Source organism: Petromyzon marinus, chromosome 44, assembly GCF_048934315.1.
Source record: "Petromyzon marinus isolate PM22_M1 ecotype Great Lakes invasive population chromosome 44, UKy_Petmar_22M1.pri1.0, whole genome shotgun sequence".
NCBI lineage: Eukaryota > Metazoa > Chordata > Hyperoartia > Petromyzontiformes > Petromyzontidae > Petromyzon > Petromyzon marinus.
The window spans coordinates 11,005,471-11,019,163 of NC_133710.1; the positions used below are offsets into that span (position 1 = coordinate 11,005,471).

Consider the following 13,693-nt stretch of genomic DNA (forward strand, 5'->3'; position numbering starts at 1 on the left):
ACACTTCTGCATAACACTTCACCGGTGGGCTAAAGTCGTGAAATATTTGTGTTTTGTCAACGTGACACATTTTTTACTGATTGGCTGTGTCAGGTGGTGAAGGATTGCGACACATAATTAACGCGATCTAATCCAAAAACCTTTATTATGAGCAAAGCTTTAATGTAATCTTCTTTGGTTCTTTCGGTAAAGTCACGTAGAATGAGAATAAAATAATAAATTGATAAAATAAAATAACACAATAATATTCTCACGACGTTTCGGCCACAACACAAGCGGCCTTCATCAGGTGAAGGGAGCGAGACTGTCTGGTAGGACAGCGCTGGAGTGTAATGTAAACGAATGTAATGTATACGATTGATTTATGTTTAACTGTAATGATAGAGTTTGTAATTTAATACATTTTTCATGATAAAATAAAACATTTAAGAAAAATAGCAATAATCGCGATGTAATGATATTTTTCTAAATGAACTATACGACGATTGTGGACGTTACATTGCGTAGTGGGTCGTAGTATCATCCCGGCAACTCTGATATTTAGTCTCTATCAACATTATTCCTTCATAAATTTACTTATTTACAATTCTCAAGTGAATAACTTCATGATGAGGGAAACTTGTATCTATGCTCGTGCAAGAATCTAGTGTGGCTTATCTGCATTGGTGGTGCGGAGCAAGTGGTGGGAATGTTCTGGTGACCCTTATTATTCACAAATCCTGTTTTCCGTGGGAGTTGTAGAGTTCGTGAAAACGGATATTATCCACAGCCCTATTATTCCTAAAAGTAATTTTGGGTTAGATCGCGTAAATACAAATGTGTCGTTAACCAACCATCCGACACAGCCAATCGGTAAGGTTTGACACAAGCAAAACGTGCCCATTGGTTACTACTTATTTGCCATCTTCCACGACTTTTCCAATGAGGGAACGTGAGGCAGTGTTTTATTATCCGCACTTCTTTTCCAGATAAGAGGGGTAGCACGGAAAATTAGTGTGCTGCCAAAGTAAGGCATTTGCATTGATCACACGAGGACACAAATAGATTTACAAATCCACAGGGACACGTACAATGTGTGTTGTCAGCATTCCCATCCAGAATTTATCCCCCATCCTAGCATCTTGAGTCTGGGCTGAAGATGATTTACCATTGCTACCACACCTGATCATGTGAATTGTTTTGTTTTACAGTTGAGTAACCTCAAGAAGATTTTGAATGCCCTTCTCAGCTACTACAGCGAGGTCAGATCTGTCACCAAAAAACTCCCCTCTTCCCTCGCTCCGCGCATCCCCTTGCTGAGTTCCTGCTTTGTACTCGGCACGCTCACTCACGATGCATCGCAAAGTCCCTTCAGTGCATTGGCCCAAATATAAATTGCATATATTAAAAATATATTTTTACACACGAGATTTTATGCATTTATCGTGAGTCTTAAAATGTGATGTTAATTGTTGTCCCGTTACACTCCTGATAAGCAGTCCAGTGTGTACCTGCTCACTAACAGTACTTACAGTGAGGGAAAAAAAGTATTTGATCCCCTGCTGATTTTGTATGTTTGTCCACTGACAAAGAAATGATCAGTTTATAATTTTAATGGTAGGTGTATTTGAACAGTAAGAGACAGAATAACAACAACAAAAATCCAGAAAAACGCATGTCAAAAATGTTATAAATTGATTTGCATTTTAATGAGGGAAATAAGTATTTGACCCCCTCTCAATCAGAAAGATTTCTGGCTCCCAGGTGTCTTATATACAGGTAACGAGCTGAGATTAGGAGCACACTCTTAAAATGAGTGCTCCTAATCTCAGCTTGTTACCTGTATAAAAGACACCTGTCCACAGAAGCAATCCATCAGATTACAAACTCTCCACCATGGCCAAGACCAAAGAGCTCTCCAAGGATGTCAGGGACAAGATTGTAGACCTACACAAGGCTGGAATGGGCTACAAGACCATTGCCAAGCAGCTTGGTGAGAAGGTGACAACACTTGGTGCGATTATTCGCAAATGGAAGAAACACAAAATAACTGTCAATCTCCCTAGGCCTGGGGCTCCATGCAAGATCTCACCTCGTGGAGTTGCAATGATCATGAGAACGGTGAGAAATCAGCCCAGAACTACACGGGAGGATCTTGTCAATGATCTCAAGGCAGCTGGGACCATAGTCACCAAGAAAACAATTGGTAACACACTACGCCGTGAAGGACTGAAATTCTGCAGCGCCTGCAAGGTCCCCCTGCTCAAGAAAGCACATATACATGCCCGTCTGAAGTTTGCCAATGAACATCTGAATGATTCAGAGGACAACTGGGTGAAAGTGTTGTGGTCAGATGAGACCAAAATGGAGCTCTTTGGCATCAACTCAACTCGCTGTGTTTGGAGGAGGAATGCTGCCTATGACCCCAAGAACACCATCCCCACCGTCAAACTTGGAGGTGGAAACATTATGCTTTGGGGGTGTTTTTCTGCTAAGGGGACAGGACAACTTAACCGCATCAAAGGGACGATGGACGGGGCCTTGTACCGTCAAATCTTGGGTGAGAACCTCCTTCCCTCAGCCAGGGCATTGAAAATGCGTCGTGGATGGGTTTTCCAGCATGACAATGACCTAAAACACATGGCCAAGGCAACAAAGGAGTGGCTCAAGAAGAAGCACATTAAGGTCCTGGAGTGGCCTAGCCAGTCTCCAGACCTTAATCCCATAGAAAATATGTGGAGGGAGCTGAAGGTTCGAGTTGCCAAACGTCAGCCTCGAAACCTTAATGACTTGGAGAAGATCTTCAAAGCGGAGTGGGACAAAATCCCTCCTGAGATGTGTGCAAACTTGGTGGCCAACTACAAGAAACGTCTGGCCTCTGATTGCCAACAAGGGTTTTGCCACCAAGTACTAAGTCATGTTTTGCAGAGGGGTCAAATACTTATTTCCCTCATTAAAATGCAAATCAATTTATAACATTTTTGACATGCGTTTTTCTGGATTTTGTTGTTATTCTGTCTCTCACTGTTCAAATAAACCTACCATTAAAATTATAGACTGATCATTTTTTTGTCAGTGGGCAAACGTACAAAATCAGCAGGGGATCAAATGCTTTTTTCCCTCACTGTATAATCGGTGTGTGGGCCTGTACCGATGGCATATTATGTTTATTTGTGCCAGTGACATAATGTGTGCTCACCGATGTTGATGTATTTGTGCGTGTGCTGCAGGCTGCTCACTGATGTCCGTGTACACGTTTGAGCATGTGCTGCCACTACACTCAACGTGTCCTCAAAGTGTACCTAGCCTGGCACAAGCACTGCCACTGAGTAGTGAATGGTGCCTGTTGTGTGCTGCTTGACTTAGGTCCGTGCGTGTGTGCGTACGTGTGCATTGCAGGTCGTGGGCCAGCCAGTGGCACAAGATGCTGTGCCAGATGTGTGCCTGATGGCAGAGCATGGACACCGGGGAGAGACTGGCAAGGCCCTTCAGCTCATCCTTGGCTGTGCTGTCAACTGTGACAAGAAGGAAGGTGAGTCTGAATAGTCTTTCAAAACGATATTCATTTGCTATCCTGGCAATCTCTAGACTAGTTGTTCTCGGTATTTTTTGAACTGCAGATTTGTGATGGACTGGACTCGTAAGAGTGCGGTGGTAACATGTTCTGGAGTTCTGTGAATCACTTTTAACCCTAAAATGTTTTTTGCGGACTACTGTCCAGTAAAAACTGACGTGCTTACATCCATAGATGGAGTTCTTTTCCAGCTCAGACCCCGCTTGCTTGCCCATCACCACATATATAACCTCCTGTTGTAACTGCTCTCCCGCTGGTTCAGCAGTTCCACTGCTGGATTATATTTTTTCCGCCTGAGGACGACCGCTTGTGTTGCGATCGAAACGTCGTGATTTATTTTATTTTATACCTACGTGACTTTACCGAAAGAACCAAAGAGTATGAATTATGTCAACACGTAGATGTTCTGCTGCTTATCAGATTTGTAATTAATGTTTGGGTTATGCCACATGATCTGGCCAAATTTATGTCATGAGACCCTCCACCACATAGCATTTTGTATGGGGTAGGTATCTTAAAACACCGATATGTCCTAAACATCGCTTTCTTAACACTGCACGGGCAAGTAACCCCCGCCTCTGGGACCCCCACTCCCAGTGTTTTTTTTATACCTATGAGGTCATCCACCGCAAGGCTTCTGTTGTGGCTGTAGTTGGCGTTGTCCTCCTGTGTGTTGCTGCACCTGCTATGAGGGTTCTCCAGTGTCTTCACTGAAACGGTTTCTCGCAGGCCTTGCTGCCTGATGGTCCAGAGGCCCGAACCCATTAGGTAACGCTTTGGTAGGTAGGCTGCCTCATCAGCACGTGTGCGCTTGATATTGAGTTGTGACTGGAGGGGGCTTCCTGCAGATAAGTTTTGGGGGCACTGATGACACATTTGGGGAAGAGAGTCACCTTTGGCTATGGGTATACTGGTGGCTGTACTAGAGCAGTTAATTCTGGTGCAAAGTACTTTGCCTGAACATTTTTCTGTACTCTAACAATTAAAATATATGCTATGTTGAAAAATAATTGTAATTATTTAACATTAAATAATTAACATCATTAGACGCTCTAATACGGGTAACAGGAAGGCTCACACATCATTTGTTAATATAGTATGAGCAGTCCTCGACTTATGAACATAATTGACGCCACGGTGGTGAGATGTTAACTACTTCACCTGGTATACAGGAGGTCGTGGGTTCTATCCCGACCCTCACGCCTTTACATTTGGAGTTTGCATGTTCTCCTCGTGGCCGCATGGATATTTTTCCGGGTCCTCCGGATTTTCCCTCCACATTTAGAATCAACATCATGCATTTGGAGTATTTGGCTGTTATAAATTCCCACGTAATAAGCCATTTCGTTGAGCTATCATTTGTGGCCAGGTCGCTTCTGAAAAGAGCTAGATAGCTCAGTGGGCCTTACCTGGTGAAATACAAATTTGTAATAATTCGTTCCTGAGACCCGTTCTTAAGTCGAATGGTTCGTAATTCCGATCACAACAATGTACTTTATTTTAATGCCCATAAGTTCAGTGTTTAGGAATGTGTTATGGTTCAGCAAAAAATAAAATCATTTTTAAACTCATAAATAAGAAGAAATATTGTACATTGGAATCTAACACTGACAACATATTGTATAGTGAATGAAACATAAAATAAAGTAACAAAGAGAAAAACATCCGGTTTTTTTCACTTACCTTGAGTCTTGATGCTGGCTTGATTGTCGCAAAAGGGGCATAATGATTCACCACAATGGCACACGCAGACACATACGGGGAAAGTGTACACGCAAAGTGACAGACACACAAATACAAAGATCCCCCATACAGACAGTTCCCAGGCTTCGGAAGAGTTAGGTTCCCGAGAACAATCCATTAACCCGAATTTTCCGTATCTCGGAAACTGAACAGTTTCCCCCCAAAATCAAGATAAAATCCAATGCCGGAGATAGTTGTGCCAACCGTACCCGATTACTAGTTCGTTTTCTCTCAGTACTAATTACTAGTTCGTTTTCGCTCGGTACTAATTACTAGTTCGTTTTCTCTCAGTACTAATTACTAGTTTGTTTTCTCTCAGTACTAATTACTAGTTCGTTTTCTCTCAGTACTAATTACTAGTTCGTTTTCTCTCAGTACTAATTACTAGCTTGTTTTCTCTCAGTACTAATTACTAGTTCGTTTTCTCTCAGTACTAATTACTAGTTCGTTTTCTCTCAGTAATAATTACTAGTTCGTTTTCTCTCAGTACTAATTACTAGTTCGTTTTCTCTCAGTAATAATTACTAGTTTGTTTTCTCTCAGTACTAATTACTAGTTCGTTTTCTCTCAGTACTAATTACTAGTTCGTTTTCTCTCAGTACTAATTACTAGTTCGTTTTCTCTCAGTACTAATTACTAGTTCGTTTTCTCTCAGTACTAATTACTAGTTCGTTTTCTCTCAGTACTAATTACTAGTTTGTTTTCTCTCAGTACTAATTACTAGTTCGTTTTCTCTCAGTAATAATTACTAGTTCGTTTTCTCTCAGTAATAATTACTAGTTCGTTTTCGCTCGGTACTAATTACTAGTTCGTTTTCTCTCAGTAATAATTACTAGTTTGTTTTCTCTCAGTACTAATTACTAGTTCGTTTTCTCTCAGTACTAATTACTAGTTCGTTTTCTCTCAGTACTAATTACTAGTTCGTTTTCTCTCAGTACTAATTACTAGTTCGTTTTCTCTCAGTACTAATTACTAGTTCGTTTTCTCTCAGTAATAATTACTAGTTCGTTTTCGCTCGGTACTAATTACTAGTTCGTTTTCTCTCAGTAATAATTACTAGTTTGTTTTCTCTCAGTACTAATTACTAGTTCGTTTTCTCTCAGTACTAATTACTAGTTCGTTTTCTCTCAGTACTAATTACTAGTTCGTTTTCTCTCAGTACTAATTACTAGTTCGTTTTCTCTCAGTACTAATTACTAGTTCGTTTTCTCTCAGTACTAATTACTAGTTTGTTTTCTCTCAGTACTAATTACTAGTTCGTTTTCTCTCAGTACTAATTACTAGTTCGTTTTCTCTCAGTACTAATTACTAGTTTGTTTTCTCTCAGTACTAATTACTAGTTCGTTTTCTCTCAGTACTTATTACTAGTTTGTTTTCTCTCAGTACTAATTACTAGTTCGTTTTCTCTCAGTACTAATTACTAGTTCGTTTTCTCTCAGTACTAATTACTAGTTCGTTTTCTCTCAGTACTAATTACTAGTTTGTTTTCTCTCAGTACTAATTACTAGTTCGTTTTCTCTCAGTACTAATTACTAGTTCGTTTTCTCTCAGTACTAATTACTAGTTTGTTTTCTCTCAGTACTAATTACTAGTTCGTTTTCTCTCAGTACTAATTACTAGTTCGTTTTCTCTCAGTACTAATTACTAGTTCGTTTTCTCTCAGTACTAATAACTAGTTCGTTTTCTCTCAGTACTAATTACTAGTTTGTTTTCTCTCAGTACTAATTACTAGTTCGTTTTCTCTCAGTACTAATTACTAGTTCGTTTTCTCTCAGTACTAATTACTAGTTCGTTTTCTCTCAGTACTAATTACTAGTTTGTTTTCTCTCAGTACTATTACTAGTTCGTTTTCTCTCAGTACTAATTACTAGTTCGTTTTCTCTCAGTACTAATTACTAGTTTGTTTTCTATCAGTACTAATTACTAGTTCGTTTTCTCTCAGTACTAATTACTAGTTTGTTTTCTCTCAGTACTAATTACTAGTTCGTTTTCTCTCAGTACTAATTACTAGTTCGTTTTCTCTCAGTACTAATTACTAGTTCGTTTTCTCTCAGTACTAATTACTAGTTTGTTTTCTCTCAGTACTAATTACTAGTTCGTTTTCTGTCAGTACTAATTACTAGTTCGTTTTCTCTCAGTACTAATTACTAGTTCGTTTTCTCTCAGTACTAATTACTAGTTCGTTTTCTCTCAGTACTAATTACTAGTTTGTTTTCTCTCAGTACTAATTACTAGTTTGTTTTCTCTCAGTACTAATTACTAGTTTGTTTTCTCTCAGTAATAATTACTAGTTCGTTTTCTCTCAGTACTAATTACTAGTTTGTTTTCTCTCAGTACTAATTACTAGTTCGTTTTCTCTCAGTACTAATTACTAGTTCGTTTTCTCTCAGTACTAATTACTAGTTTGTTTTCTCTCAGTACTAATTACTAGTTCGTTTTCTCTCAGTACTAGTTACTAGTTTGTTTTCTCTCAGTACTAATTACTAGTTCGTTTTCTCTCAGTACTAATTACTAGTTTGTTTTCTCTCAGTACTAATTACTAGTTCGTTTTCTCTCAGTACTAATTACTAGTTCGTTTTCTCTCAGTACTAATTACTAGTTCGTTTTCTCTCAGTACTAATTACTAGTTCGTTTTCTCTCAGTACTAATTACTAGTTTGTTTTCTCTCAGTACTAATTACTAGTTCGTTTTCTCTCAGTACTAATTACTAGTTTGTTTTCTCTTAGTACTAATTACTAGTTTGTTTTCTCTCAGTACTAATTACTAGTTCGTTTTCTCTCAGTACTAATTACTAGTTCGTTTTCTCTCAGTACTAATTGCTATCATATTCTTAGTTTTTTCGGTAAAGTCACGTTGAAGAGAAACAACAAAATAACAAAATATATATAAAACAATAAAAAATTCTCACGACGTTTCGACCATAACTCAAACGATCATCATCAGGTGTGTCGGTTTGCATACATTTATTTTTAAAACGGCACATTTATTTATTTATAAAAAACGTTGGCGTCACGCGCAGCGATTGGCAGTTTGCCCAGGACTAGTCCATCTATTTTTTTTTTGAAAAGAGGAGGGGGGAGACGAAATTTTTTATAATGTATGCTGTCTGAAAGCCACTGTAAGCGTGAACAATCAATCAAGAACTGAAATGATTTATCAAATCTTTCCAATGATTGCTAAGATAGAATCCATCTTCTCGGTTGAAATTGTCTCTGTGCTTGTATATGTGGATAGCCTCATGAACTAATTACTAGTTCGTTTTCTCTCAGTACTAATTACTAGTTCGTTTTCTCTCAGTACTAATTACTAGTTCGTTTTCTCTCAGTACTAATTACTAGTTTGTTTTCTCTCAGTACTAATTACTAGTTCGTTTTCTCTCAGTACTAATTACTAGTTCGTTTTCTCTCAGTACTAATTACTAGTTTGTTTTCTCTCAGTACTAATTACTAGTTTGTTTTCTCTCAGTACTAATTACTAGTTCGTTTTCTCTCAGTACTAATTACTAGTTTGTTTTCTCTCAGTACTAATTACTAGTTCGTTTTCTCTCAGTACTAATTACTAGTTTGTTTTCTCTCAGTACTAATTACTAGTTTGTTTTCTCTCAGTACTAATTACTAGTTCGTTTTCTCTCAGTACTAATTACTAGTTCGTTTTCTCTCAGTACTCTATCGCGCTGTCGTCCGTTTTCTATCGCTACCCCCGTATCGTATCGCTGTACATACGCTCTGCACTTCCTACGATTCTTTCATTTCATAGAATATCTACCCTAACCCTACCCATAATTAAACTAAATGGAACATATTTTTGGTTCTTTCGGTAAAGTCACGTAAAAGCAAAAGAATAAAATAATAAAAATATAAAACAATAACATTCTCATGACGTTTCGACTGCAACACAAGCAATCATCATCAGGTCTGAAAACCACGGCAAGAAAATTTGGAAAAAGTGGCTGTTTTTTACGTTAGCACCACGGAGAGGGATTTGGCAGTTATTCAGATGGACGAGTCCATCTATGTTCGGAAAAGAGGAGGGGGGAGACGAAAATAATGGATGCGGTGTGAAAGCCACCGTAAGCAATTAAGACCCGAAATGGTTTATCAAATCATTCCAATGATTGCTAAGCCAGAATCCATCTTCTCGGTTGAAATTGTCTCTGTGTTCGTATATGTGGATAGCCTCATGAACGAATCTCTCATGGTAGCCAGATGGCTTGCAAAGAACCTCTGTCTTGGATAAGTCAATGTCATGTGAGCCTACTGAATTATAACAGTGATCTGCCACGGCCGAGGTGTTGGTCCTACCGTGTTTTAGGTCTTCTTTGTGTTCATGAATGCAGTCCGAGACATGTAGTTTGGTTTCTCCAATGTAACTACTACCACAGAGGCAACTTAGTTTGTAGACGCCAGGGTACTGTATGTCCGGAATCACATCTTTTACAGACGGAACCAGATCACGGATTTTATGTAATGTGTTGAATCGGACCTGGATCTTGTGTTTATTCAAGATTTTGGAGACCTTTTTTGTGATCCCCGCAATGTAGGGTAAAGTGATGGTTTTGAAAGGCTCCTCAAGAGGGTTCTTCTTCATGGTTGGAGTGATAGCTTTGCGGATTGTATAGTCGGAGTAACCATTAGCCTTAAGAGCTTGGTGTACGTGCTTGAGTTCACTGCCTATGTGTTCCTGGTCGGATATGCATTGGGCTCTATGGTGCAGAGTCTTGATGAGGGAATTCTTCTGGGATGGATGGTGGTGGGAATCTGGTTTCAGATAAGCATTTGTATGGGTAGCTTTCCTGTAGACAGAGTGGCTCATTGAACCATCAGGTCTCTTTTTTATTAGGACATCCAAAAAGGTAGCTTGCCATCTTTTTCGACTTCCATGGTAAATCTGATGGCTGGGTGTATGGAATTGATGTGGTCGAAGAATTGGTCTAGAGCAGGCCGGCCATGTGGCCAGATGACAAAAGTGTCATCCACGTACCTTTTACATAAGGTTGGGCGCAGAGTGGCAGTCTGGATGGCGTCAGTCTCAAATTTCTCCATGAAAATGTTGGCTACAACCGGAGATAGGGGGGAGCCCATTGGGGTGCCCTCAGTTTGTTTGTAGAAAGTTCCATTCCAAGTGAAGTATGTATTGGTTAAGCAGTGTCTCACCAGGGGGGTACCTCAGTGTTTAGTCCTTGATGAACCAAGTCTTCAATGTTTGCGATGGTGTCAGGTACAGGAACTTTGGTGAATAAGGAAACTACATCAAAACTCCATTGGAAACCTCATTTGCCAGTAAAAAAATATGATAATTGTTTTTTTACCCTTTTATCTGGCAACAAAACTGACACCTTTTTTTACGAGGAGTCATGTTTACATTGACCACAATACCTGCGGTCGGAACGCAAAAAAAAACAACAACTCTGATAATGTATGCACTGTCCTTGAAATTGATTGGTCCACACCCGAGACAGCTTTCTTTAGAGCCTCGTCTCACATGGTGTTGGACCAGAAGACGCCAAAAGGCGCACAACTCAAAGACAATGCACCATCAGAGGATGAGAGCTCGGGGTAAGCATACTCTGATTGTGCATTGTCTTTGAGTTATGCGCCTTTTGGTGTCTTCTGGTCCAACACCATGTGAGACGAGGCTCTAAAGAAAGCTGTCTCGGGTGTGGACCAATCAATTTCAAGGACAGTGCATACATTATCAGAGTTGTTGTTTTTTGTTTGCGTTCCGACCGCAGGTATTGTGGTCAATGTAAACATGACTCCTTGTAAAAAAAGGTGTCAGTTTTGTTGCCAGATAAAGGGGAAAAAAACAATTATCATATTTTGTTACTGGCAAATGAGGTTTCCAATGGTGTAAATGCTTACCCCGAGCTCTCATCCTCTGATGGTGCATTGTCTTTGAGTTATGCGCCTTTTGGTGTCTTCTGGTCCAACACCATGTGAGACAAGGCTCTAAAGAAAGCTGTCTCGGGTGTGGACTAATCAATTTCAAGGACAGTGCATACATTATCAGAGTTGTTTTTTGTTTGCGTTCCGACCACAGGTATTGTGGTCAAGGTAAACATGACTCCTTGTAAAAAAAGGTGTCAGTTTTGTTGCCAGATAAAAGTGTAAAAAACCAATTATCATATTTTGTTACTGGCAAATGAGGTTTCCAATGGTGGTAATGCTTACCCCGAGCCCTCATACTATGATGGTGCATTGTCTTTGAGTTGTGCACCTTTTGGCGTCTTCTGGTCCAACACCATGTGAGACGAGGCTCTAAAGAAAGCTGTCTCGGGTGTGGACCAATCAATTTCAAGGACAGTGCATACATTATCAGAGTTGTTTTTTGTTTGCGTTCCGACCGCAGGTATTGCGGTCAATATAAACATGACTCCTTGTAAAAAAAAGGTGTCAGTTTTGTTGCCAGATAAAATGGTAAAAAAACAATTATCATACATCAAAACTGACAAGCAGGTCGTCTGGGGACTGGGAAATACCCGTGATTGTCGATACCAGGTGCTGTGGTTTTCACACCTGATGATTGCTTGTGTTGCAGTCGAAACGTCGTGAGAATCGTATTGTTTTATATTTTTATTATTTTATTGTTTCCCTTCTACGTGACATTTACCGAAAGAACCAAGAATATCAATCCCTGCAGTCACGAAAGCTTTAAATTAAAATTTAAATGGAACATATACTGTATCCAATTGTTTATGAATACCACGAAACATTTTTTTTATATTTATTGTTAACAGAAAGCAGTCACATCCGCATGTTCGTTTACCGTGCATTAGGCTAGGCCTAGACTTCTCCAATCACTGTTGGCTGAGACTATAAGTAATTGAAGTTTAATTGTGTTAAATATAGTACATACAGTCAATAACTCATGAAATACACTTAAAATGAATAAAATTAACAATAGAAACATGGGGAAAAAGATAGTTCTAAGCATAGAAAACAAATAATTACATAATGCTACCAAAGGAGCGAGGCGTAAGGCTGCCCACCGTCGGATTTCCTTATATCGGGTCTTCCGCAACCCAGGGACTGTCTGTATAGCCTAACAGACTTTTGGGGCAAGTGCTGTGAGCAAGCACCGTTGAAGGCCGGCATGGCACACAAGGGGGTAGGTGGCCAGAACCACGCCTGGCTGCCTTTGTCTCCCTAGTGATGATATTTTACACACCGCACCAGGTACTCATTTGAGGCTGAGTCGACCTAGAGGAGACCGGTTTTAAAAATCGTCATTGGTGGTGGCCGTTAGTGGGAATTGAACTCGGGTTGCCAGGTTGGTAGCACAGCGCAACATATATTGCACTACCGCTCCACACACACACGGGGGCATTTTTATTCATTCATGAATACATTTCTCATTCACACATTGAACTTTAAAAGGACTTTCACTGGTATGGGAGAATACATTTAAAAGAAGAGTGAAGTCTTGAGATTCAGACAGAATGACGGCCCCGATGCCGATTTATAAGCGACGAAGTGAGGGAGGAGGCAGTGAATTCCAGATGATGGGAGCTGTGAGAGAGAAGCGATGTTCATGTTTTTTCAGAGTGGTTGTATACGATAAAATCAAACTTGTCAATAGAGATTTGTGTGTCCATATTGTCCCCAACCTCCCAATCCATGTGTCTTCTGCAGAGCACATTCAAACCATCATGACCCTGCAAGAGTCTGTTCAGCACGTGGTGATGGCTGCGATCCAGGAGGTACTGTGTGCATTTCACGTCCCAATGGTCAGTTGCCTAAAAGGCTGAGACATGATGGCAAACGTGGTGGGAATTTTACAAATTAATAATATTTTCTCTATTGCGTTGAACTCTGTTATTGAATTGAGAAGGTGAGTTGCCACGTGGTGTAGTGGTTATCAAGTATAGTGAGTCCAACTGAGTCACACACGTTGTTCCTTTTAGAGGCAACACATTTATTTTTAAGGGGTAGCTGCCCCTTCACTAGATACAGTCTAGGGTGGTGACCACCCAGCTATCTACTCTATACAGAGGAGTTACTGCTACGAAGGGTTGGGTCCCTACTCGGTTCCACGACCACGTGTTTGCCTTGTAAACGTAGAGCTTCCAGCTTGAGATGTAGGGCTTCAGTTGGTGGACGTGGAGCTTCAGCTTGTAGAATGCAGCGACCTCGGTCCCTCTCAGGGACACCGCCTTATGTCCCCCTACGGTCGAGGCTGCTCCACCCTTGGCCCTGCCCCTTTCTGGAGCCTTCCAGCTCCCTCTCGATCCCTCTCGAGAGCTCTCCCTGGACACGTGATCACCCCCTAGTCCCCCCACCTGGGGGCCTTTCTATGGACACTCTAGATCACGTGTCTGCAGGGTCAACCAGAGTGCCATGGCCTGGGGCAACCCTGCCCTTGGGCTGACACTCTCCCGCTCCCCCTCGTAAGAGCCCC

The 13,693-nt window shown here is 40.4% G+C and overlaps 1 protein-coding gene across 1 annotated transcript in view; it reads left to right on the forward strand.

Moving 5' to 3' along the window:
• Nucleotides 1–13,693, forward strand: part of LOC116951826 (protein Hook homolog 3-like) — a 93,610-nt gene that overhangs the window by 20,753 nt on the left and 59,164 nt on the right. The window contains exons 4-6 of the mRNA XM_032970586.2: nucleotides 1,191–1,241; nucleotides 3,379–3,511; nucleotides 12,928–12,995. Of these exons, the coding sequence (XP_032826477.1) occupies nucleotides 1,191–1,241; nucleotides 3,379–3,511; nucleotides 12,928–12,995 (252 nt within the window). The remainder of the gene's footprint in view (nucleotides 1–1,190; nucleotides 1,242–3,378; nucleotides 3,512–12,927; nucleotides 12,996–13,693) is intronic.